At 48.9% G+C, this 25050-nt stretch overlaps 1 protein-coding gene across 1 annotated transcript in view; it reads right to left on the bottom strand.

Annotated features, from left to right (window-relative positions):
* The window catches only part of NAA15 (N-alpha-acetyltransferase 15, NatA auxiliary subunit), a 689053-nt gene that overhangs the window by 313484 nt on the left and 350519 nt on the right, over window positions 1-25050 (bottom strand). Inside the window, exon 12 of the mRNA XM_078676786.1 lies at window positions 5117-5269. Within this exon, the coding sequence (XP_078532912.1) occupies window positions 5117-5269 (153 nt within the window). The remainder of the gene's footprint in view (window positions 1-5116; window positions 5270-25050) is intronic.

Raw genomic sequence — 25050 nt, 5'->3', positions numbered from 1 at the left:
GCCTACCAACACTAGGTCTTTTAGTTGTCCTTGAGCTTGGTTCCACTGGTCTGCTAGGCATTCTTGTAAGGGACGCATTTGAAGCAGAGTATGAGGGACGATGAATATGCAGGAGGCCATCATACCTATGAGCTGCATGAACTCGAGCTGGCAGGGAGTGTTGTGGCTGAAATTATTGAATGAGAGATTGTATGCTGGCTATCCTGTTAGGGTTTGGATAGGCCTTTGCTACTGAGGTGTCTATTGGTGCTCCCAGATATTGCTGTATGTGGGAGGGTTGTAGATGTGATTTTGGGTAATTTATTGAAAATCCTAGATTGTGCAGTAGCTGGATTGTCTGAGAGGTATGGCTGGCACCCTGTACGTATGAGTTGGCTTTTATGAGCCAATCGTCCAGGTAGGGGAACACATGGATGTGTTGCCTTCTGAGGTGTGCTGCCACTACTGCTAGGCATTTTGTAAACACCCTTGGTTCTGTGGTTACCCCAAAGGGGAGGACTTTGAATTGATAGTGCCGACCCTCTATTGTGAACCTGAGGTATCACCTGTGAGCCGGATGTATGGGGATGTGAAAGTATGCATCCTTGAGATCTAATGTGGCGAGGAAGTCGCCTTGCTGGAGTAGTGGGAGTATCTGTTGTAGAGTGATCATATGAAAATGATCTGTGTGAATATATTGGTTCAGAGGTCTGAGGTCCAATATTGGTCTGAGGGAGCCGTCTTTTTTGGGAATGAGGAAGTATAGAGAGTATACCCGTACCTTGATGTTGTAATGGGACTGGCTCTATGGCACCCTTTTCTAGCATGGATTTCACCTCCTGTTGTAACAGCGTGATGTGTTCTTTGAACATTGGACGGTGCTTGGGTGGTATGTTGGGTGGAGTAGAAGTGAGTTCCAGGCAGTAACCATATTGGATAATTTGTCTCACCCACCTGTCTGTAGTGAAAGCGTTCCAGACTGGTAGGAATTGTGTTAGTCTTCCACCGACTGGTGTTAAGTGGTCTGGAGGGAATGAGAGAAAGTCACTGTTTGGTGGCGGTGGAGGTTCGGGTGTTATTACCACGTCCTCTGCCCTTGTTATTGTTTCCTCTATAACCTCCTCTATTTTAGCCTCTATTAAATGTGCCTTGTGTAGTGCTTTTGAATGATGAAGATGTTTGTGATGTGTTGCCTCTGCCTGAGCCTCGAAAGGATGAGCGACGCAAAGAGCTTCTGGACTGTTGAAATTGAAGTGCACCCATGGATTTAGCAGTGTCAGTGTCTTTTTTCATTTTTTCTAAGATGGTATCCACCGCAGGTCCAAAAAAGAAATCTTGGTTGATGGGTTGATTGAGTATGGTAGATTGCACTTCATTTTTAAAACCTGAAATGCGAAGCCAGGCATGCCAGCGTAGCAGTACACTAGTGTTGACAGACCTAGCGGCTGTATCAGCTACATCAAGGGCGCATTTTATGGATGCGTTAGTGATGAATTTTCCTTCTTGTATTAGGTAGTTTGCTTTTGCCTTATAGGGTTCTGGTAGATGTTGTAATAACCCCTCCAGTTCGTCGTAATGTGCTCTGTCATAGCATGCTAGGAGAGCTTGTGTATTGGCAATCCTCCAGATATTTGCTGCATGTGAGGCTACTCTTTTCCCTGATGCTTCTAAAATTTTTGACTCCTTGTCAGGAGGGGGAGCATCACCCATTGTTTGTGAGTTTGCTCTTTTCCTAGCGTTAGACACAACTAGGGAGTCTAGTGGTAGCTAAGACCCGATATAAGAGGGGTCTGTAGGGGCCGATTTTTCCTTGGATTGAGGACACGCGCCCTGGCTGGGTCTTTAAAGATGTCTAGTGCGTGCTTTAGTACCCCTTTTAGCATAGGGAGTATACGTACACTCTTCTCTGATGTTGGGAAGGTGTTAAATAGGAAATCCTCCTCTATAGGGTCAGTGTGCATGGGTACACCATGATACTGAGCTGCTCTGTCCACTAGTTGGTTAAAAGCGACAGTGTCGTCAGTAGGAGACGGCTTTGTGGGGTATGTAGTGGGATCGGGTATGAGTTGTGTATAATCTGTCATCAGGATCATTGTGGTCCCTCCATGTGTCATCTGGGTTCCCCGGATCGTCAGGTGGTATAAAGTCATCCTGAGGATCTTCCCCCATGTCTTCTTCCTGATCATAATCTACAAGAGTAGGAGAATATGGAACAAAAGGCATGTTGGGAGTGAAAGGAGGAGGTGTGTAAGGTCTTGAAGGGGATGTGCCAAAGTCCTTTTTCTTAGGAGGAGAAGAAGGGGCTTCAGTGTCCAGTCTTCTTTTGTTTTTATTGTAGACTATATGTCCTGTCTCAGGGTCTATATATAGTCTTTATTGTGGATCTGGGTGAAAGTTCTTCCTCCTCTGTCCGTGGCTGTAGTGCCGAAGATTTTGCCTTTTTCGGGTCGACGGCCTTTTTCGGATCGACAGCAGTGTTCGGATCGACAGCAGTGTTCGGATCGACAGCAGTGTTCGGATCGACAGCAGTGTTCGGATCGACAGCAGTGTTCGGATCGACAGCAGTGTTCGGATCGACAGCAGTGTTCGGATCGACAGCAGTGTTCGGATCGACAGCAGTGTTCGGATCGACAGCAGTGTTCGGATCGACAGCAGTGTTCGGATCGACAGCAGTGTTCGGATCGACAGCAGTGTTCGGATCGATGACCTTACTGGGGTCGACAACCTTTTTGGGTTGACTGGCTTTTCTAGGTCCCAGGGTACTGGAGGGTTTGGGTGTGATCTTCGGAGCAAAGCCGGAAGGTGGGGCTTCGGAAGCGGTGTTTCGGTCACGGCTAAGGCTTTTAGGCGATGTTTGACCGGAGCCTTGTGTGGAGGTGGAGGCAGGGTAGGGGCTTTGGTACTCATGGTTTGCCCCGGTGTGATCTGGTCATCGGAGTCCGACTGGTCCTCTACGGTGACTATTTCGAGATCTTCAGAGCCCTCTGCCTCTGGGAGTTCATGTTCGTCGTCGAAAATGTTTTACGGGTCTGGTGCCTGCCGCTGCATTTCTAGTCGAGCAGCTCTTCGGTTCCGGATAGTCTTTTTGGACCGGAACAGAGAAAAAGCTGGACAGTGTTCTTCGCTGTGCTTCGGAGATAGGCACCTGTTGCATACTATATGATTGTCGCTGTGTGGAAATTTGGCTCCACACTCTGGGCATTTTTTAAACGGGGTCCTTTCCATCAGCAGGAGGTCCACGTGGCGTCGAAAAGGCCCAACGGCCCGTGTCGATGCCCAGAGAGAAATGGAAGTTTTGTAGAGTCGAGGGATACCGAGCGGAAACAATACCGTCGAATGTAGAAGGTTTTAGCGTTAGAAAGTTGGAAAACTTCGGTCCCGAAGTTGGAGCTGTCGAAGTGCATCCGAACCCAATGGAGGAAAAAAAAAAATCTGAAGATGGAGAAGATGCCCATGCGCACTGTAGTCCAGGGGAGGAGTCACCTATCTCGTGATACTACGAAGACTCTTCCAAGACAACAAGGTGCAAACATCCAGACCCAAAACTGGCCTGACCTCTGGCTGCCCAACCCATCAGGTCTGTAGGTACCGTGTCCTTGGCCAAGCAGAGGCTGGGAAGTGGGAATGCCTTGGTGGCTGGACAGGTACATTAGTGGCTGGAATGCTCTTCCGTGGTCACAAATAGAGCGAAAGGGAGATTGGGGGTGACAAGGCCGACGTTTCTATCTGTAGCCCAGCTGTCCTTAAAGTGCTTCAGCGTTGAGTCTGTCTTGTCTCCAAAGAGACATCACATGGCATGTCCATAAACGATGTTCGGACATCCCCAGAAAAGCCAGGTGTCCTCAGTCAGGCGTGGCGCTGTAAGACCACTGCAGATGAAACCGGTCTGCCCAGCAAGTCTGTGGTATCCAGTCCACAACGTGTGGTTAACTTTCATCCCTCCTGTCAGAAATCCTCCTCAAAGTCCTAGTTCATAAGAGAAGAGCTCAGGCTTCAGACCGTGCCATTCAACGCCCATCTGGCTTGGTGTCAAAGTCAGGGATCAGAATGGGGATGGCGCAGCTGGTGGGCAGCGGGAGCCTCGGCATGAGGTCTGACATCCGGGAAAGTTGAAGTGGCATGAAAGGCACCAGTCTGGATACAGCCGTGGATCAAAAGGTACAGACTGGCACTTGGGCTGGAGCAGACTGCGAGGCCCCTTCCAAACACGCAGGTCCAAAGGCATACCAGCGGTAGCGTGCGGCTCAAATATGAGGCTCTTGACCTCCTGAAACTCTTGAGGTTGAGTGGGGGGTCACACTGGCTCCTGGAAACTTGGGGAAGCGTGAAGTAGACCCAGGCTCTGGAGTCACAAATTAGTGGTGGACATTTTGTGTTGGCGCAGAGGAATTTTTGGTGGTGTTTGAGTTCTAGACAGTAACACTCATGTGTAATGTGAGAACCCAACAGACAGATTTCTGACCAATGAGGCAGACAATCCTGCAACCTTCTCCGGACAGGTTTTTGTGTTGGGTGGGGGGCATTGTGAATTTCACCTCAAGTCCGAAACTGCTTCTTTGAACCAAAATAACATACATTATGTGCCCAACAGTAGATGACGAGAGAGCGCACAGCATTGACTTACACCTTCACATGATTCAAGCAAACAAAATACCCACAAAAGTTAAGGCCTAGTTATTTCCATCCAACCCAGAACCTCAAGAAAGGCACAACCAAACATGTTTGTTTGATAACATGCCAAATGTTTTAGACTTTATCACAAAATATTATAACAATCCATTAGGTAATGCCAAAATTAACATAGGAAAACAGTTTATGGTCCCCAAGAACATCCCAGAGAAGCTGTAAAAAATAAAAAAATAAAAGTATAGAAATCTTTGACAAATCCTTGACTGAATAGGCATGCTTTCCTCTTTAAGTACACTTTTTTTTAAAGCAATGTAGACTGAAACATGCACCATAAATTACATATGGTGCACAGCTATAATAAATATCTAGATATTTATACACACATTTTATGGGATTGATGCCAAAGGGCAAAATAAGAAGTCAACACCAAAAAAACCAGCTTTGATTGCACTATTTTGTAAGACAAAAAGAGGACCGGTTAATGACTTGAATAAAAATACAGACTAACCCGTGTAAACTTTGAACACATTTCTTCAGCTTCCTTAATCATATTGGCCTTCAACATGTACTTTGCACATTTTGAGTTAATAAACCGATCTGCTGTATCTAAGGCCTGAGCTTCGTCCATCCACTTGGCAGCTTCTTTAATGTTTCCAGCATGCTAAAAATAAACAAAACTTCATTTTTAAAATCCCATAATTAGATTTATTCATTAACAATTACTAATGAACAGAAACTTCTTTAAAGATTAATGTTCAATATAAATGTATAATTTGTTAAAATACAATGGTTATTTTAGAAACCTAGATGGCACCGTAACTCCAACAAAATAGTAACCTTTTTAGTAGTCTCAGGAGAAATCAGCTATGTCACGAATACAGTTAGTAAAAATACTTTTAGCACACAAAATGTTTAAACACCTACTTTAATACAAAGTGAATCTTCTTCCAGGTAAACTATTTATAAAGGGAACCATTACCACAAAAATTGTGCTTTTCGTCTTGGCTGCTCCTGAACATGCGACTACCCCTGGAATGTTTTTCTTTCCCATGCATAAGGCAAGAAGTAGTCCAAAGCCCATTAATGAGGGATGGATCCATACCAGATTTTCAGGATATCCCGATTAATTTGAAGAATGAATCTAACACATTTACTTTTAGGGCTAACCTGAAAATCTGGCATGAATGAGGCACTAATAACCTATTTTAAACGAACCCATGGATGCCACAAGCCTGTTTAATGTATGAAGCATAACACTCAAATGTCATGCTTCACATTCTTATATTGCACCTGTACTCCGCATCTGGAGGAATCAATGAGGAAAAAAAGTGGAGAAGCTAAGGGGTTAGAGCTGGAGGTCTGGGACTCTTTCCTGCTAGTCTTCCTTCCTGTAATAACCTCATGACTTCGAAAACCGACAACACTTTCCTTCCTAGCCTCTACCCAAACTTTCTTATATATCACTCCCCCTTTTAACTTGATATTTGAACCCTGGGGAGCTATGGTAGTTTAAGCAAGATCTAATACTCCTCCGTGTCATTTTTGAGTGAATCTCATGACCTCAAATATTTTCTTGGACTTTACAAAACTGCATCTTCTGCTGAACAAACCCACTCCACTAATGAGTGGCCTTCGTAACGTTTGACTATCGAGGCTTTTATGAGGAGCCTCAACTATTGACTAAACACCCATGCCATGGGGACCTGTAGTATGGTTTAGGGCCTAGTTTTGCGTGCATGTTATGTTAGCATTGCTTATAAGAAGTTTAAACGCCATTTTACCTTTTGCTGCTTTTGTACACGACACAGCATAGCTGTTTTTGTACGTTAGCCTTCACGAAGGTCTACACATGAGAAAAGGTTTGTTTTTCGATATCTCTAGACTTACATCGTGCCGCTAGTATGAACAGTGAGTGCTGAGCCATCAAGGTTATCAAAACATGTTAGCTGTTTTTTGGCATGTCTGTGTAACGCATTCTAGACACAACATTTTGGCAGCTGTGAGCCAACTAAGATTCTGGCGCCTTTATCATAGCAAACTTGCCATGATTTCAGACACTTGGAAGATTTCCGTTCCAGGGATGCAGAGAGCTAAGCTGATCCAGATGTAATTTACTCTTACTGAGCAGAAAGGTAATGGGGTCCCCCAACCAAGCCTAAGAGTCCTTCTTTAGTTTATAATACATAGTTCCTATATAGGGAGGGTGTTAAAACTAGGCACTATAGGACATGCTTAAACCATCATTAATGATATGATTTCTCCTTTTGTATTTTATGGAGATTAACCATGCTGACCATATTATTTTTAATCATATTTCTGCTTATGTTGGCTAAGATACTGCACATGAGATCACGTCGTTAAAATAAACATATTAACCTTACCGTGTCTCTTATTTACTCCTGTTGTGGACTGGTATGAGAGTATAACAAAAGAGTGTTCTCACTTCCCAGCATTTCTGAGATGGTCCTAGGTCGCATTTTCTAGGTTGTCTAATCATTGGTTACTTTGCTATAGGACGAAGAGCTAATGTGACACTGATGCTAGCTGGTTGGGGTTTTTCTAGATACTGAGGTGAGTTTCTGGTACACCACAATTCCCTGATGTCCTAGGTCTCTGTGCACAGTTCTGTGTATGAGCAGGATCCTTGCAAGATGGCGCCGCCAACGAGTGTGGTCTTATTGTGAGACACTTGAGTAGTGCTTATATCAGTCTACGACCCCCACACTATTGTTTACGGTTGACAGTAGTGACGGATAAAACCTACGAACTATTGTTACTTACCTGTAAACAGGTGGTTCTCCAGTATTGGTGTCTTTCATAGATTCACATGCTTGAATATTCCCCGTCGTCGAAGTGGGAGTCCCACGGTATATAAAAAATAGCAATAATGCTAATATAACATAAATGATAATATCATATAATAATAAAATAGAGATAATACACTGTAAAAACCTCTACAATGGTAACTTCCATAGGAAGACAGTATAAGAGAAAAAACTCATTTGTAACATATCAGTGTCATTATGTTGGTCCAAACTGCAGCCAATCAGGCTCACGCACCCTCTAGAACCTTCTCCTCAGAAGCTCAAGCCCTCAGATTTTCGTAGCACTAGTAATAATAGCGTATGAGGAGAAGAGAGCCTCTGAGGGGAGGAAGGGTGGGTCGCATGTGAATCTATGAAAGACACCAATACTGGAGAACCACCTGTTTACAGGTAAGTAACAATAGTTCTTCTCCAGTATTAGGGGTGTCTTTCATAGATTCACATGCTTGAATAGAATAGATAGCAGTAACTCCTTAGCACTGGGATTGCAAGCATCTTCACAAGAAGTAAACACATAGCTTAAAAGCATATAGCAATCACAGAAGAGAAAGGAGGAGGGAACAGAGGCTCACCTTATTTAAAGAGATGGCGAAGCACTGCTTGCCCCACTGCGGTATCCGCCTCGTTGATGGAATCCAAACAGTAATGTCTGGTAAAGGTGTGCCTATTCGACCACGTTGCCGCCCGGCAAATCTGGTGTAGAGGCACTCCGGCAAACAAGGCGGTGGAGGACGCCATCGCTCTCGTTGAATGTGCCTTCACAGGACCCTGTAAAGGCTTGCCAGCTTGTTGGTGACAGTAGGATATGGCTGCTGAGAGCCATCTTGCAAGTGTCTGTTTTGTCACTGAATGTCCCCTTCGCATTCTTCCATATGCTACAAAAAGCTGATCTGATTTGCGGAAGGGGGCAGTTCTTGAAATGTAAAACTTTAGACAACGGCTGATGTCTAAGGAATGAAGGCGTTGTTCTGCCGGTGACTGTGGATTCGGAAAGAAAGTCTTCAAGAAGACAGGTTCGTTCAGATGGAAATCTGTAGGCACTTTTGGCAAAAAAGAGGGATTGGTCCGAAGAGACACCCCATCTGGTTTGAATTGCAAATAAGGAGGCTTGATTGTGAAAGCATGAAGATCGCTGACACGGCGAGAAGATGTTAGGGCCAAAAGCAAAACGACCTTCCAGGTAAGAAACTTGTTGTCTGCTCTGTGGATTGGCTCAAACGGAGGCTTCATGAGCTGCGACAATACCACGTTGAGCTGCCATGTCGGAGGCGGGCGTCTGATAGGAGGAAACTTCCTGAAGAGACCTTTAAAGAATTGTCTGATAATTCTGGATGAGCAGAGAGAGGTTGAGCCATCATGTCTGAAACGTGAAATAGCTGCCAGAAAGACCCTCAAGGTGGCATGAGAGAGGCCAGACTGAGCAAGGCTTAGAAAGAAGGGCAACAGCTGTTCTGGGGCAGAAGTGAGTGGGTGGACATTTGCTTCTGCGCACCAATGGCAAAACCGTTTCCACTTTAGTTTGTACGTTTGAACAGTTGAGGAAGCTCTAGCAGAAGCCAGAATCTCTCTGCATTCCTGGGGCATCTCTAAATTCGCGAATTCGAGGAATTCAGGTTCCATGCCCATAACTGAAGAGTGGTCGGGTCTGGATGGCAGACTTGGCCCTCGTCCATGGACAGAAGATCTGGACGTGGATGCAGACGAATGGGCGTGCATTGGGACAACAGAAGAAGTTCTGAGAACCAAGCCTGTCTGGGCCAACGAGGTGCAATCAGTATCAAGTGGCAGGGTTGCCTGCGCATCTTCCACAACGTCCTCGGCACCAATGGTATGGGAGGAAACGCATAGGCGAACAGGCCGCTCCAGTCCATGAGAAGGGCGTTGCCGCTGGACCCCGGATGAGGATGCCAGCTCGCAAAGGCGGGGCACTTCCGATTCAGTGGAGTGGCAAAAAGGTCCATCAGGGGACGACCCCAACGGCGGAACACCATGTCCAGAGTTTGTTGATGAAGCTCCCACTCGTGGGTAGACGATGTGGACCTGCTCAACGAATCCGCTAGGATGTTTGAAACCCCCGGCAGATGGACCGCCGTCAGGGAGATTCGATGATGAAGAGCCCAGTTCCAGATCTTCTGAGCTAGCCGAGACAAGGGCTGAGATCTTGTGCCGCCCTGTTTGTTCATGTAGTGCATGCTGGTTGTGTTGTCCGTTTGAACCAGCACGGACTCTCCTTGCACTACTGGCAGAAAAGATCTGAGAGCAAGGAAGATCGCCAGCAGCTCCAATCTGTTGATATGCCATGTTCGTTGCGACGGTGTCCACTTCCCTTTGATTGAAAGGTCTAGGAGATGAGCTCCCCAACCCTCCATGGATGCATCTGTGGTCAGCGTTAGATCCGGAGGAAGGGCCAGAAAGGAAACTCCTTCGTTTAGGTTGGATGGTTCTCTCCACCAAAGGAGACTGTCCTTCATGCGAGACGAGACTCTCACTAGATCGTTGAAGGATCCTGACACTTGGCGCCATTGCAGGTCTAGTTCCTCCTGAATAGGGCGAGTGCGGAGCCTGCAGTTCGGAAGCAGAGCGATGCAGGACGACGCCATCCCCAGAAAGGACTTCAACATGCGCACAGAAACTGACTGTTTTGAACGGATGAGGGTGACCAGACGTACTATTTTCACCTGTCGTTCTTGGGAAACGAAGGCTTTTGATAATTCCGTGTCGAGAATGGCACCCAGGAAGTTCCTTCGTTGTGATGGTGTTAAGTGTGACTTGTCCACGTTGATGGTCAACCCCAGCGACTCGAAAGTCCGCAGGCAGAGACTTGTGTCGTGAGCCAGCTGAAGAGGAGACGGAGATTTCAGAAGGCAATCGTCCAGATAAGGAAAAATCTGCACTCCTTGAAGACGTAGATAAGCCATGACTGGGGCCAGGACCTTCGTGAAAACACGAGGTGCCGAACGCAGGCCGAAAGGCAGCACCTTGAATTGGTAATGGACAGCGCCCACTTTGAACCTCAGAAATTGGCGATGTTGTTGCAGAATCGGCACATGAAAATAGGCGTCTTGCAGATCTATTGTGGACAGAAAATCTCCGCTGCAGAGAAGCCGCAAGACTTCTGACAATGTGAGCATGCGGAAAGACTGCTGTTTCAGAAAGAAATTGAGCGCTCTCAAATCCAGTATAGGCCGCCACTCTCCCGTCTTCTTGGCAATGAGGAAAAAACGTGAGTAGAAACCTGTCCCTTGTTGTGATATAGGAACCACTTCGACTGCACCTTTTAGTATGAGAAGACGAACTTGATGTTGCAATTCTAGAAAATGGGGAGGTGGCGGGCCTGATGGCGGAGAATGAGGAGGAATCTCTGTGAACTCCAAGGCATGACCCTTGCGAACAATGTCCAATACCCATTGGTCCGATGTTATCAGAGACCATTGGGAATAAAACCGCGAGATTCTCCCTCCAACTCCTTGTGTGACATGAGAGTCACTGGCGTTTGTTGTTGGCACCCCTATAAGTAGGTTTTCCTTTATAGGGTCGTGACTGATTTTGGCGAGTAGACTGCTGAGAGGAGTAACGTTGATTGCCTTGGTTGAATTGGCGGTACTGGGTGTGTCCTCCTCGAAAATTCGTGGAAGACGAACCTCTTCCACGGGCGCCACGAAAGGGCTGCTTCTTAAATTGTAAGGAGACTAGCGATTTTGCTGTATCGGTGTCCTTTTTAATTGACTCAAGCGCCTCGTCAATGTGAGCGCCAAAAAGAGATTCACCGTCATAGGGCATGTCGAGTATCTTCGACTGGACCTCTTGCCGGAAAGAAGTGGATTTAAGCCAGCCCTGGCGGCGGAGAGCCGCAGCACTGGCGAGGATGCGAAATCCCGTACTCGCCACATCAATCGCGCAGTCAATCAGTTCCTCTGACGCCCTCATGCCATCCTGGAGAACTTGCTGGGCTTCCGCTCTGGACGTTTCTGGAATTAGAGAAACGAATGCGGAAATGTCCGACCACATTTGCCTGTCGAAGCGACCTAGAATGGCCAACGCATTTGCAGCGCGTACCGATGTAGAGGACATGGTGGAAAATTTCTTCCCAATGGCGTCCAAACGTCGACCCTCTCTATCAGGTGGAGTAGTGAGAGGAGTCGCCGGATTACGTGATCGTCGCTGTGCCGCCTGTGTGACAACCGAGTCCGGTTTGGGATGCGACAGCAAACAAGCAGGCGAACCCGCAGGAGCCTTGTATTTCTTTTCCAGGCGAGGGACTTGTGCCGGCAAGGAGTTAGGAGAATGCATAATTCTTATTCCTTCTTTCCATACAAATTCTATGATTGGTATGGTGTGAATTTGTTTGCATGGTTTGTTTTTGAAATCGTAGAGAAAGCAATCTTCTTGCCGTTGTTCTCTCGGCAATTTAAAGCGGTCCGCCGCTTTATTCATCAGCACATGGAAGCTTGCTGTATCAATGGTATGCGCATCACCCGCCTCTGGCTGTTGCGGAGAAGGTGTCTGTATCCGATAGTCGTCGTAATCCGCCATATCTGGACCCTGATCGTCAGTATCCTGGTGTAATTCCCCTTCTTCACTGTCCGACTCATCCACCCCGTGCGCACCAGGTTGCGGAAGAAGAGGGGGGTGAGGGCGGGGAAGCTCTGTCAAAAGAGGCTGCTCCAAAGACTGTGGATGGGTGGCAGGGCCGGAGTCCTCCGCAGGAGCGTGGCTTGGAGTACCCTGAGGGGTAGGCGGAAACCTTCTGTTGTAGTCATCCAGCATATGCTGGAGGTTTGAAAACAAAGAAACTGGAAAAGATGCCATAGGCAACTGGACAAATTGGTCATCCGGTTGGACCACTTCCTCCACGTCCTCCTGGTCAGAACTGGAGTCTTGACATTTTATAATCAATTCTGATGGACTGTGAGCTTCATCGTCATCATCTTCCCCCATAGATCCAGTCTCGTGATCAGTTGCCATCAAAGGCGAGGGTAATTGGAGATCAGGAGGCGGCAGCTGCATAGAAGAATCCCTGCCAGAGGTCAAGGAAGGCAGTGGTACCAGAGGCATGGTGGCAAAAGAACCCGATCCTGACGAGGATCCTGAACATGCCGCTGCAGAAATCGCCATCGTCGACGAGGTAGGGCCCACTGAGGGATTCGTCGTCGACGGTATCGTCGTCGACGGAACGTGCGTCGACGGAGCCGTCTTTGCTGGAATCTGAGGAGACGGTGTCTTCGTCGACGGTATCTTCGTCGACGATACTTTCGTCGACGGTATCGTCGTCGACGGTACCTTCGTCGACGGTACCTTCGTCGACGGAACCGGCGTCGCCTTCTTCGACGACGACGCCGTCGTCATGGAGCTGGTCGACGGAGCACTCGACGTCGACGGGGCTCTCGTCGTCGGAACCATCGTTGCCTTCTTCGTCGACGATACCGACGTCGACGAGGTGGTCGACGGAGAGGCTGACGTCGACGGGACCTTCGTCGACGAGGAATTCTTCGACGTCGAAGAGGTTTTCTTCGTCGACGGCAACTTCGTCGCCGACGAGACAATAGGGATCGTCGACGGGATCGTAGGAGTTCTCGTCGACGTCGAGGATGTCGACATCACCGTCGTCGACGACGAGGAAGCAGACGTCGTCGTCACAGAGGTCGTCGACGAAGACAGCAAAGCCAATCTTGTGGACGGAACGGTCGTCGACGAGCCCGTCGACGACCTGGGAGTCAGGACTGTCAGAATACTGATAGAGCCTGGACAAGACGCCTGAGAGCCAGGTCTCGTGGGCGTTGACACAGAAGGCATAGAATTTGAAGATTGTGCCACAGGCAAAGCCAGCTTTTTCTTTTTCTGAAGAAAAGGAGAAGGCAAGTTTTGAACACTCCCACGCTTGGAAGGAACAGTGGAACAGCCTGACTGAAGACTTACTGCGTCTGACAGAACATCTTCTTTATCTTGGAGGCGCTTCAACCATATAAGAAGGCGACCTTCCCTGTCTCAGAGTCTTAGAAGGAAGAGCTCTACAGATTTTACATTCATCCACCTTGTGGTCAGGGTACAGGCAGTAAATACACTTTTGGTGGGGGTCCTTCTCAAACAAACGCAGTTTCCCACATGAAGAGCAAGCTCTAAACAAGGACTTCTTACTTGACATTCTTGGAAAATTAATTAGAAGAGACAAACTTTGAAGAAAACTGAGCAGAGCTCAGGGAGACTCCCTTCACACGACGTGCGGTAGAAAATCTGAGGGCTTGAGCTTCTGAGGAGAAGGTTCTAGAGGGTGCGTGAGCCTGATTGGCTGCAGTTTGGACCAACATAATGACACTGATATGTTACAAATGAGTTTTTTCTCTTATACTGTCTTCCTATGGAAGTTACCATTGTAGAGGTTTTTACAGTGTATTATCTCTATTTTATTATTATATGATATTATCATTTATGTTATATTAGCATTATTGCTATTTTTTATATACCGTGGGACTCCCACTTCGACGACGGGGAATATTCAAGCATGTGAATCTATGAAAGACACCCCTAATACTGGAGAAATATAGTTACATAGGTCTTTTCAATCTCGATATTTTATAACTGTTTTCTATTGAATTACTACCCAGTTGTTCCTTTTTCTATTGCATTGTACTTATCACTGTATCGATATGGCTGTTGATATCCCAGCACACAGTCGGTTGGCTGTGCGGAATCACTTGCACGATTACCTCGTTTCATTGGAGGGACAGGCGGTAGATGCTGTGTCTGGTGTATCTCACATTTACACCCCTGCTGATGTGCCTGCAGCGTACGCTCCATATCGGACATTGGAAAATCCGATTTCTGCTGGGCAGCATGCCGTTCAGTTTAATGGCGCTCTTCCACACGTTATAACGTCAGTCAAACACGGGCAGTTGTCAATCCCAGGCGCTACTTGGCCTGTTTTAGCTGCTTACACCCCGCATCCTCAGGCGGGGCAGTTAACCGCTCCGCAACTACGACCCCTTTATGCCTCAGCAGTGTCAGTTATTAGGGGTCTGGTTTCTTTCATTACCCGTAACCTCCCGGGTGGTGCAGCACATCCAGTTGGAGGGGGCGGGCTGAAGCTTAGTAACGTCATGGTTAATGCGGTCATGGACAAGCATCCCCAGGATAAGGATGAGATGCCTTAATGGCTTTTCGAGAAATTCAACCAACTGGAAGCAGTATTCCCGAATACTACTCCTGTGAAGAAACACAGGATTCTTACAATTAGTTTGCAGAAAGACTTAGTGCCAGACGTGCTTGGGGTGTGATTTTTACAGCAGTCTATACTAGGTGCTTCAGCACCCAGTCAATGGCTGTCCTGCCCTCCGTCATTAAGCGTGTTAAGGATGAACACGGGCCGGGGCGGCTGTGGAGTTTGGAATGCAACTCTTGGGAGCGTTTCACATAGTACGCAATCTCGTCCTTGCACATGTCAAGGGGGATGCGGTAAGCTTCCAGGTGTCTATGCTTTACGCACTGTCCACAACACCGACAAACCCCGTCAGTTACCGAAAATTATTACGGAGGCTGTAGGAGAGTAGGGTCTGCAATCCTATGATCACCCAGATTTTTGCTTTTTTGCTGCACTGGTTTACGACTTTCCCTGGCTGTGGGCCTGCTAATCAGACCCACAGCCTAGCTGTTCTCTCTATCCAAATTGTACTCAGGTACTGAATTGGCACTGGGCCCTCTCCAAGTCCCTGTACCCAGGGCTGAGGTGCACCCAGAAGTCTCCCAGGGGCTGGAGCATGTATTATGCCACCCCTGGATTGACTAACTAAAACTGACACAACTGGCTGCACGACAGCTGGGGCTAGGTGGTGTACTCACCCTTTGCTTTAGATATAGTATACCTATATCTAACCCTAAAATGGACACACAGATCTCCTATCAGTCACTCCTATGGCAGGCCTTAACAATCCTGAAGGCAGAGTGCTTGGAATCGTGTGAGATGGTGCTCTGGCATGAGCTGAGCCTGTCTGCGGCTTTCGGGACCCATCCCTTAGCCGTTTCCATGATATCGCATACCATATACTCTTAAGTGCATTATAATCCTCGCGGTTAAATGCCAACTCTGGTATCGCTTTATCAAAACATGTCGAGTAAGGTGTCATACGAATTGGAATACTAACCCCTCGCCAATTCTGGCGACGGGGTTAGCATTCCACCCTTCTAGAGGGACACGACATGCATGTAACCTATAACCCGGTTAAAAGTCAGACAGAGCCTTAGCATCCACAAAATGGATGCTGCCACCGAGACACAAGTCTGCCCTCCTGCTGCTGGGAGTCCTCCCAGAGCAGGAGATAAGGACAAAGGGTTTCCTGCCAGGGGCGGTGCCAGCACCGTCCCAGACAGGGTTTTGTGTATTGTAGGTAGGCAGGGCTTTAGAGGAAGGTGACTGCACGTGGCACCCCGGTGCTCACTGTGCATAGGCTGGCTGGAACCAGTTCCAGGGTCACTCCAGACCCTGTGCTGGGGAAAAGCCCGCCAAGGAAGTGGGTGTAACCACCCCCCTCCTAGTCCCACCCATAGGGCAGGACTTAGTCGCGTGCCAGCCCCTTTTTACAGGATAAAGGTAGGAACTGGCCCCCTTCCAAATCAGATCATCTTTGAATCCTGAAACTACTTTCCACGAAAGGAACTCAAGACTTCTTCCTAAGATTTCTCCCTTGTGACTAAGGAGTAGTCACCCTGCATCCGCAGGCACCATCTTAAGAACACTGCGGTCTGCTGCAAGTCTCTCCTCCGGATCAAGACTGCCCAGCTCGACGAGAACCGGCTTCCCTGGCACCTCTGACCTCTACCCACCTCTACAGCCCAGCTGAGAACCGTGGGTGCGACGAGACCTCAAGGGACCGGCCATCTGCAAGACTGCACGACTTCTTTCCAGCAAGCCCGCCGAGTGAATTCCTGGTGAGTGCTTTGGGGTCCGAGAAGCCCCGACCCTGAGCAGCTCCAGCACCGAAGTGCAGCCCCCCAGCATCTCCACGATCTGCGTGGGGCCCTTCTGCTTTTGACTGCTCACCGCGTTGTTTGGCTACTAGCCCGCTGGCTTGTGGCCTTCCCGACGACGCCCGACGACATTTCTGCTGCTAGTCTGGTTGCTCCAGACTGGCCCTTGCTTCCCTCCATCGGAGAAGTACCCTGGACCCTCCTGGTCCGCCCAAGAAGCCATTTTAGGTCCACCGCGTGGGCCTTGCATTTGCCAAGACTTGTTGCCCAATCCTGGGTCCAGCGACGTCGACAGCAAGAACCTTCGTGGGACAGCTCGCACCTCCATCCTGGTCGCCGACAACGCCTCCTGGTCCGAGAGACTGCAGAGCCCAGCAGCGCCCACTCACCTGACTGCGGTGACTTCGCCCGGTGCCATCCTGGTGCCCCCTTAATCACTGGCTAGTGATTCAAGAACTTGGTCCCCTCTGCTTTCAGGTTTTCTTCTTCCTTGATCCAGGCTTGGATCCATCGAACTTTTCTTCACTGGTCGCCTGCCAGCAACTTCTTCCTTCCAGGCTCCTGGTCCGGCAACGAGATCCCCGACGTCTTTTCAGACCTATGCAGCTGCAGCCCCTGGGCTAGGTAACTTCGGCACTTCGGTGTCCCAGCATAGCCTCACTATCCTAGGGTCAGGATCCACTGTCGTTTTCTTCCTACCAGGTCGGGTTCGCCCGTGAACACTAACTTTGCCTTTACTAGCTCCCATAGACTTTGTCCCGCATCCCGCGTGAGAGTGCACACTCTGCACCCGAGTCCCCTAGGCCTCCTAGAAGTAATCTAACGATTCTAAAGTCAAGTCCTAGCGAGTCCAAAGCCTATTAATACTGTACTTACCTGCTAGTAATTTCGCATTCCACTTTTTAAGTATATGGTTTTTCGTGCCCCTCGGGCATTTGTGTATAACGTGCTAACTTAAGTATTTTCATAAGAGTTTTGTTGTGTGCTTAGCACCCTGTCCTCATAAAGAGTACAGGGTTGTTGTGATTCTAATAAATACATTGTTTATTTTCATAACACTTGTGTGGTGTCCTTTCACTGGGTGTTCAAGGGGTAATGTGATGGTAAAACAGCTGGCTTAACACGCCCTCTAGAGTCTTAGCCTTAGACTGCTCGTATCCATGCTACTAGGATAGCTGGTCTATAAGGTTGACTTACAACCAATCATCAATAAGGGTTGTTTGGACTGATATATAGTGATCACTAGAATAGTGAACACTGCACATCAGGCCAACTTCTCACATTGGTGGCAGCGGTGGGATTTGAGCTTGCTGTTGTTTTACCACACATGCCCTAAGAATATCTTGTGAAAGATCACATAAGTACTAAAGGTACATATAACTTAGCTTAGAATACTCTGAGTTCTACTGAACCAGCTGTTGTAGCTCCTAGGGCCTAGCACACCCTAAACTACAACTCTAGCAAGGGATCAGTAGGCAAACACATAGTGTAGGTAAGTGCACCACTTACACCTCACTAGAAAAGCATGTCTACCCAGGGAGAATCTACTGAGACTCCCCTGGTCAGTGTTGACCCTCCACAGGTCACTTCAAGATATGCAGCTCTCAGTTTTCAGGAGATGAGACAAATCTGTGTCTCCAGAAAACTGAAGCAGGGGTCTAACCCCACCATTCCCTTTCTGATAGGTCTCTTAGAGACATATGATGCCAGAAAGCTTTCTCAGTTACATAAGAACATGCCAGCCTTAGAGGGAACCTCTGGGGGTCCAGATCTCCCCAACATTGCTACTGCAGTTGAGGAGGAGGATCAAGAGGAACTCTCTGGGGATGAGGTAGACAAAGGTCTTGAGGTAGTCAGAAGGCTAACCAGGGCCAACTTAGACTTACTTGGGCTAGGATCTGGGGGACCCCCAGTACTAACCCGAAGTGGGCCTAACCTTGGAGTTAGGAGAGATAGATCTCTTTCTAGGGACTCCAATAGATCTCTGCACTCTAATGCCTCTTCTCAGGGGAGAAGGAATCCTCCACAGAGGAGATTTACTTCCCCTCAGAGAAGGGAGCATGAAGCTAGGATGAGACAAGCTGAACTGAGGATTGAAAGGGAAGAAATTGCCCTGGCCAAAGAGAAGCTTGCCCTGGCAAGAGAGCAGCAGATGAGTGGGTTAGCTCCCACTGGTGGCAGCAATCTCCCAAGAGATAGAGAGAAGGGTTTAGATACTAAACACCTGACTAAAATAGTGCCCCCCTTTAAGCAAGGGGATGATATCCAGAAATGGATGGCTGCTCTGGAGAGGGCCTGCACTGTGCAGTGCATTCCCCAGAGTCAGTGGGCAGCTATACTGTGGCTCTCCTTTGATGGTAAAGGGAGAGATAAGCTCCTCACTACAAGAGTAGAGGATGCTAACAATTACCAGGTCCTGAAGAATACACTGGTTGATGGGTTTGGTTTAACCACTGAGCAGTACAGGTTGCTGTTCAGAGACACCCAGAAAACTCAGTCTCAGGACTGGTCTGATTTTGTGGATTGTGCCACTAAGGCTTTGGAGGGCTGGTTGCTGGGTAGCAAGGTTACAGATTACACAGGATTGTATAATCTAATGATGAGAGAACAAATTTTAAACAATTGTCAGAACCAGTTGCTGCACCAGCACCTTGTTGATTCAGATCTGACCTCTCCCCAAGAATTGGGAAAGAAGGCAGACAAATGGGTCAGGACAAGGATCAAGCAGAACCAGAACCAGAACCAGGGTGGTCAGAAGAAAGCAGACCAGAAGGGTAATGTTAAGAATGAGCAAAATGACCAGAAGTCTTCACCAGGTCCCCAACAAACCAAAGAGGGTGGGGGTCAGGCTTCCCAGAAGAAGAAGACTCAAGAAGGCCAGTCAAAAAGGTGGTGCCAGTACTGTAAAAGTAAATCTCACTGGTTTAGTGAGTGCACCAAAAGAGGAGGACAAACTCCTGCCACTACAGCCCCTAAGGCAACTGCACCCCCTAGTACAGTCAGTAGTGGTAGTGTACCTCCCAAGGCATTAGTTGGGTTAACTTTGGGTACTGAGGGGTCTGACAACCTAGTTGGCACACTCACTCAGGCTGTCCTTGTCTGTACAGGGGATGTGGATATGTCCCCTGAAATAAGTCCCAATACTTTGGGCAAATACAGGCAGACACCTTTGATTAATGGCAAAATGGCTCAGGCCTATAGGGACACTTGTGCCAGTGTCACCATGGTGACACCTAACTTTGTGGACCCTGGACAGATCATGCCAGGTACTGATTTCCTGGTGACCAATGCCAGCAATGTCACTACTAGCCATAGTGTGGCAATTGTGGCTTTCTCCTGGGGTGGAGTGAAGGGACAAAAGAAAGTTGTAGTCCGTTCAGACCTCCCAGTTGATTGTTTGTTGGGCAATGATTTGGAGTCATCACAGTGGTCAGAAGTGGAGCAGAGGACTCACATGGAAATGTTAGGCTTGCCAGCACATGTGCTTGCTGTGACTAGGTCACAGGCCAGAAAATGCCCCACTGAACAGGTGCTGGATCCTGAAATGATGGACCAGACACCTCCCAAGAAGAAGAGCAGTAAGGGTAAGGCTTTGCCTTCCCCCTTGCCCCAGGTTGAGGATCAAGTCTCTGAGGAGGCTGATCTGGAAGAGCTGAGGGAAACTGAGCCTAAAGAGCTTGAACTTGATCAAGTTGAGTTTCTGGGCTCAGGGGGACCCTCCAGAGCAGACCTGGGGAAGGAACAGTTGAGCTGCCCTTCCCTTGAACCCCTCAGACAGCAGGCTGCTGCTGAGGCTGCAGGGAATGCCATAGGTGCCCACAGGGTATACTGGGAAGATGGACTCCTGTACTCTGAGTCAAGAGACCCCAAGCCTGGTGCAACCAGGAGGCTGGTCATCCCCTTGTCTCTGAGAGGTTTCCTTCTCACCTTGGCCCATGAGATTCCCCTTGCAGGTCACTTAGGTCAGACAAAGACTTGGGACAGGCTTGTCTCACACTTTCACTGGCCCCATATGAATGAGAATACCAAGGAGTTTTGTCGCTCCTGTGTCACTTGCCAAGCCAGTGGTAAGTCAGGTGGCACAACAAAGGCCCCCCTCATACCACTACCTGTGGTGGGGGTCCCCTTTGAAAGAGTGGGGATTGACATTGTTGGTCCAATGGAACCCCAGACAGCATCAGGGCACAAGTTTATACTGGTGGTGGTGGACCATGCCACCAGGTATCCTGAAGCTATTCCCCTGAGGACCACCACAGCCCCTGTGGTGGCAAGAGCCCTAGTTGGAGTGTTCTCCAGAGTGGGTTTTCCAAAGGAGGTCGTTTCTGACAGAGGTACAAACTTCATGTCAGGATATCTGACTGCAATGTGGAAAGAGTGTGGTGTGAACTACAAGTTCACCACACCCTATCATCCACAATGCAATGGGCTTGTTGAGAGATTCAACAGGACCCTCAAAGGGATGATTCATGGACTACCTGAAACTCTTAGGAGAAGATGGGATGTCCTGATCCCCTGCCTCTTGTTTGCTTACAGAGAGGTCCCACAGAAGGGGGTTGGCTACAGCCCTTTTGAGCTTCTGTATGGGCATCCTGTAAGAGGACCCCTGTGTTTGGTGAAGGAAGGATGGGAGAGACCTCTCAAAAAGCCTGCAACCAACATAGTGGACTATGTACTGGGTCTCCGCTCCAGGATGGCTGAGTATATGGAAAAGGCATCTAAAAACCTTGAGGCCAGCCAAGAACTTCAAAAAGCTTGGCATGACCAAAAGGCTGTTCTGACTGTGTACCAGCCAGGACAGAAGGTGTGGGTGCTGGAGCCAGTGGCCCCAGCAGCTCTGAAAGACAAATGATCTGGGCCCCACACCATCATTGAGCAAAAGGGAGAGGTTACCTACTTGGTGGACCTTGGAACTCCCAGGAGCCCTCTCAGAGTGCTCCATGTTAACAGGCTCAAGGCATATGTTGACAGGAAGGACATGAGCTTGCTCATGGCCACAGATGAGGGACAGGAGGAAGAGAGTGACCCTCTCCCAGACCTGCTCACTCAGAATCCTGATGATGGATCAGTTGATGGTGTTGTCTTTTGTGGCAGCCTCTCTGAACATCAGCAACAGGATTGCAGGCAAGTTCTGCAATCCTTCAGACATATGTTCTCTCTGACACCCAGCCAAACTGATTGGTGTACCCATGATGTTGACACTGGAGACAGTCTGCCTGTCAAGAGTAAAATCTACAGACAGCCTGATCATGTTAGAGACTGCATCAAAACTGAAGTGCAGAAAATGTTGGAGTTGGGAGTCATTGAGCCCTCAGATAGCCCTTGGGCTAGCCCAGTAGTTCTAGTGCCAAAGCCTCACACCCAGGGTGGTAAGAGAGAGATGAGGTTTTGCGTAGACTACAGAGGCCTCAATGCAGTCACTAAGACTGATGCCCACCCAATACCAAGAGCAGATGAACTTATAGATAAATTGGCTTCTGCCAACTTCTTAAGTACATTTGATTTGACAGCTGGGTATTGGCAAATCAGGTTAGCTGAGGAGGCCAAACCCAAGACAGCATTTTCTACCCCTGGAGGGCATTATCAATTTGTGGTAATGCCCTTTGGACTGAAAAATGCACCTGCCACCTTCCAAAGGTTGGTGAATCAAGTCCTCACTGGGCTGGATGACTTCTGTGCAGCATATCTAGACGATATTGCTGTCTTTAGCTCCACCTGGGAGGATCACCTGGTCCACCTGAGGAAAGTGTTAGAGGCCCTGCAAAAGGCAGGCCTCACTATCAAGGCCACAAAGTGCGAGATAGGGCAGACACAGGTTGTATACCTGGGCCACCTTGTAGGTGGAGGCCAGGTTCAGCCACTGGAGAGTAAGATACAGGCCATCAAGGACTGGACTCCTCCAATCACCCAGACTCAGGTTCGAGCTTTCTTGGGCCTGACTGGGTACTATAGGAAGTTTGTCAGAAATTATGGGTCCATAGTGACCCCTCTTAATGACCTGACAAGCAAAAAGATGCCAAAGAAAGTTCAGTGGACAGCAAGCTGTCAGAAAGCATTCAATGACCTAAAGCAGGCCATGTGCACAGCACCTATCCTAAAGAGTCCAGATTACTCCAAGCCATTCATTGTCCAAACAGATGCTTCTGAGTTGGGTGTGGGGGCTGTTCTGTCTCAACTGAATTTTGATGGTAATGATCAGCCTATTGCTTTCATTAGTAGGAGGTTGACACCCAGAGAGAAAAATTGGTCAGCTATTGAGAGGGAGGCCTTTGCTGTGGTCTGGGCCCTGAAGAAGCTGAGGGCCTACTTGTTTGGCACTCACTTCACCATTCAGACAGACCATAAGCCCCTCTTGTGGCTAAATCAGATGAAGGGTGAAAACCCCAAACTGCTTAGGTGGTCCATTTCCCTACAGGGGATGGATTTTACAGTGGAGCATAGACCTGGTACTGATCACAGCAATGCTGATGGGCTCTCCAGGTATTTCCACTTAGAGCAAGAAGACTCACCTGGTCAAGGTTAGTTTATTGTCCCAAAGTTTGGGGGGGGGTCATGTAGGAGAGTAGGGTCTGCAATCCTATGATCACCCAGATTTTTGCTTTTTTGCTGCACTGGTTTACGACTTTCCCTGGCTGTGGGCCTGCTAATCAGACCCACAGCCTAGCTGTTCTCTCTATCCAAATTGTACTCAGGTACTGAATTGGCACTGGGCCCTCTCCAAGTCCCTGTACCCAGGGCTGAGGTGCACCCAGAAGTCTCCCAGGGGCTGGAGCATGTATTATGCCACCCCTGGATTGACTAACTAAAACTGACACAACTGGCTGCACGACAGCTGGGGCTAGGTGGTGTACTCACCCTTTGCTTTAGATATAGTATACCTATATCTAACCCTAAAATGGACACACAGATCTCCTATCAGTCACTCCTATGGCAGGCCTTAACAATCCTGAAGGCAGAGTGCTTGGAATCGTGTGAGATGGTGCTCTGGCATGAGCTGAGCCTGTCTGCGGCTTTCGGGACCCATCCCTTAGCCGTTTCCATGATATCGCATACCATATACTCTTAAGTGCATTATAATCCTCGCGGTTAAATGCCAACTCTGGTATCGCTTTATCAAAACATGTCGAGTAAGGTGTCATACGAATTGGAATACTAACCCCTCGCCAATTCTGGCGACGGGGTTAGCATTCCACCCTTCTAGAGGGACACGACATGCATGTAACCTATAACCCGGTTAAAAGTCAGACAGAGCCTTAGCATCCACAAAATGGATGCTGCCACCGAGACACAAGTCTGCCCTCCTGCTGCTGGGAGTCCTCCCAGAGCAGGAGATAAGGACAAAGGGTTTCCTGCCAGGGGCGGTGCCAGCACCGTCCCAGACAGGGTTTTGTGTATTGTAGGTAGGCAGGGCTTTAGAGGAAGGTGACTGCACGTGGCACCCCGGTGCTCACTGTGCATAGGCTGGCTGGAACCAGTTCCAGGGTCACTCCAGACCCTGTGCTGGGGAAAAGCCCGCCAAGGAAGTGGGTGTAACCACCCCCCTCCTAGTCCCACCCATAGGGCAGGACTTAGTCGCGTGCCAGCCCCTTTTTACAGGATAAAGGTAGGAACTGGCCCCCTTCCAAATCAGATCATCTTTGAATCCTGAAACTACTTTCCACGAAAGGAACTCAAGACTTCTTCCTAAGATTTCTCCCTTGTGACTAAGGAGTAGTCACCCTGCATCCGCAGGCACCATCTTAAGAACACTGCGGTCTGCTGCAAGTCTCTCCTCCGGATCAAGACTGCCCAGCTCGACGAGAACCGGCTTCCCTGGCACCTCTGACCTCTACCCACCTCTACAGCCCAGCTGAGAACCGTGGGTGCGACGAGACCTCAAGGGACCGGCCATCTGCAAGACTGCACGACTTCTTTCCAGCAAGCCCGCCGAGTGAATTCCTGGTGAGTGCTTTGGGGTCCGAGAAGCCCCGACCCTGAGCAGCTCCAGCACCGAAGTGCAGCCCCCCAGCATCTCCACGATCTGCGTGGGGCCCTTCTGCTTTTGACTGCTCACCGCGTTGTTTGGCTACTAGCCCGCTGGCTTGTGGCCTTCCCGACGACGCCCGACGACATTTCTGCTGCTAGTCTGGTTGCTCCAGACTGGCCCTTGCTTCCCTCCATCGGAGAAGTACCCTGGACCCTCCTGGTCCGCCCAAGAAGCCATTTTAGGTCCACCGCGTGGGCCTTGCATTTGCCAAGACTTGTTGCCCAATCCTGGGTCCAGCGACGTCGACAGCAAGAACCTTCGTGGGACAGCTCGCACCTCCATCCTGGTCGCCGACAACGCCTCCTGGTCCGGGAGACTGCAGAGCCCAGCAGCGCCCACTCACCTGACTGCGGTGACTTCGCCCGGTGCCATCCTGGTGCCCCCTTAATCACTGGCTAGTGATTCAAGAACTTGGTCCCCTCTGCTTTCAGGTTTTCTTCTTCCTTGATCCAGGCTTGGATCCATCGAACTTTTCTTCACTGGTCGCCTGCCAGCAACTTCTTCCTTCCAGGCTCCTGGTCCGGCAACGAGATCCCCGACGTCTTTTCAGACCTATGCAGCTGCAGCCCCTGGGCTAGGTAACTTCGGCACTTCGGTGTCCCAGCATAACCTCACTATCCTAGGGTCAGGATCCAC

The sequence above is a fragment of the Lissotriton helveticus genome, chromosome 2_1 (assembly GCF_964261635.1).
Source record: "Lissotriton helveticus chromosome 2_1, aLisHel1.1, whole genome shotgun sequence".
NCBI lineage: Eukaryota > Metazoa > Chordata > Amphibia > Caudata > Salamandridae > Lissotriton > Lissotriton helveticus.
This window is presented reverse-complemented; position numbering and strand designations above follow the sequence as displayed.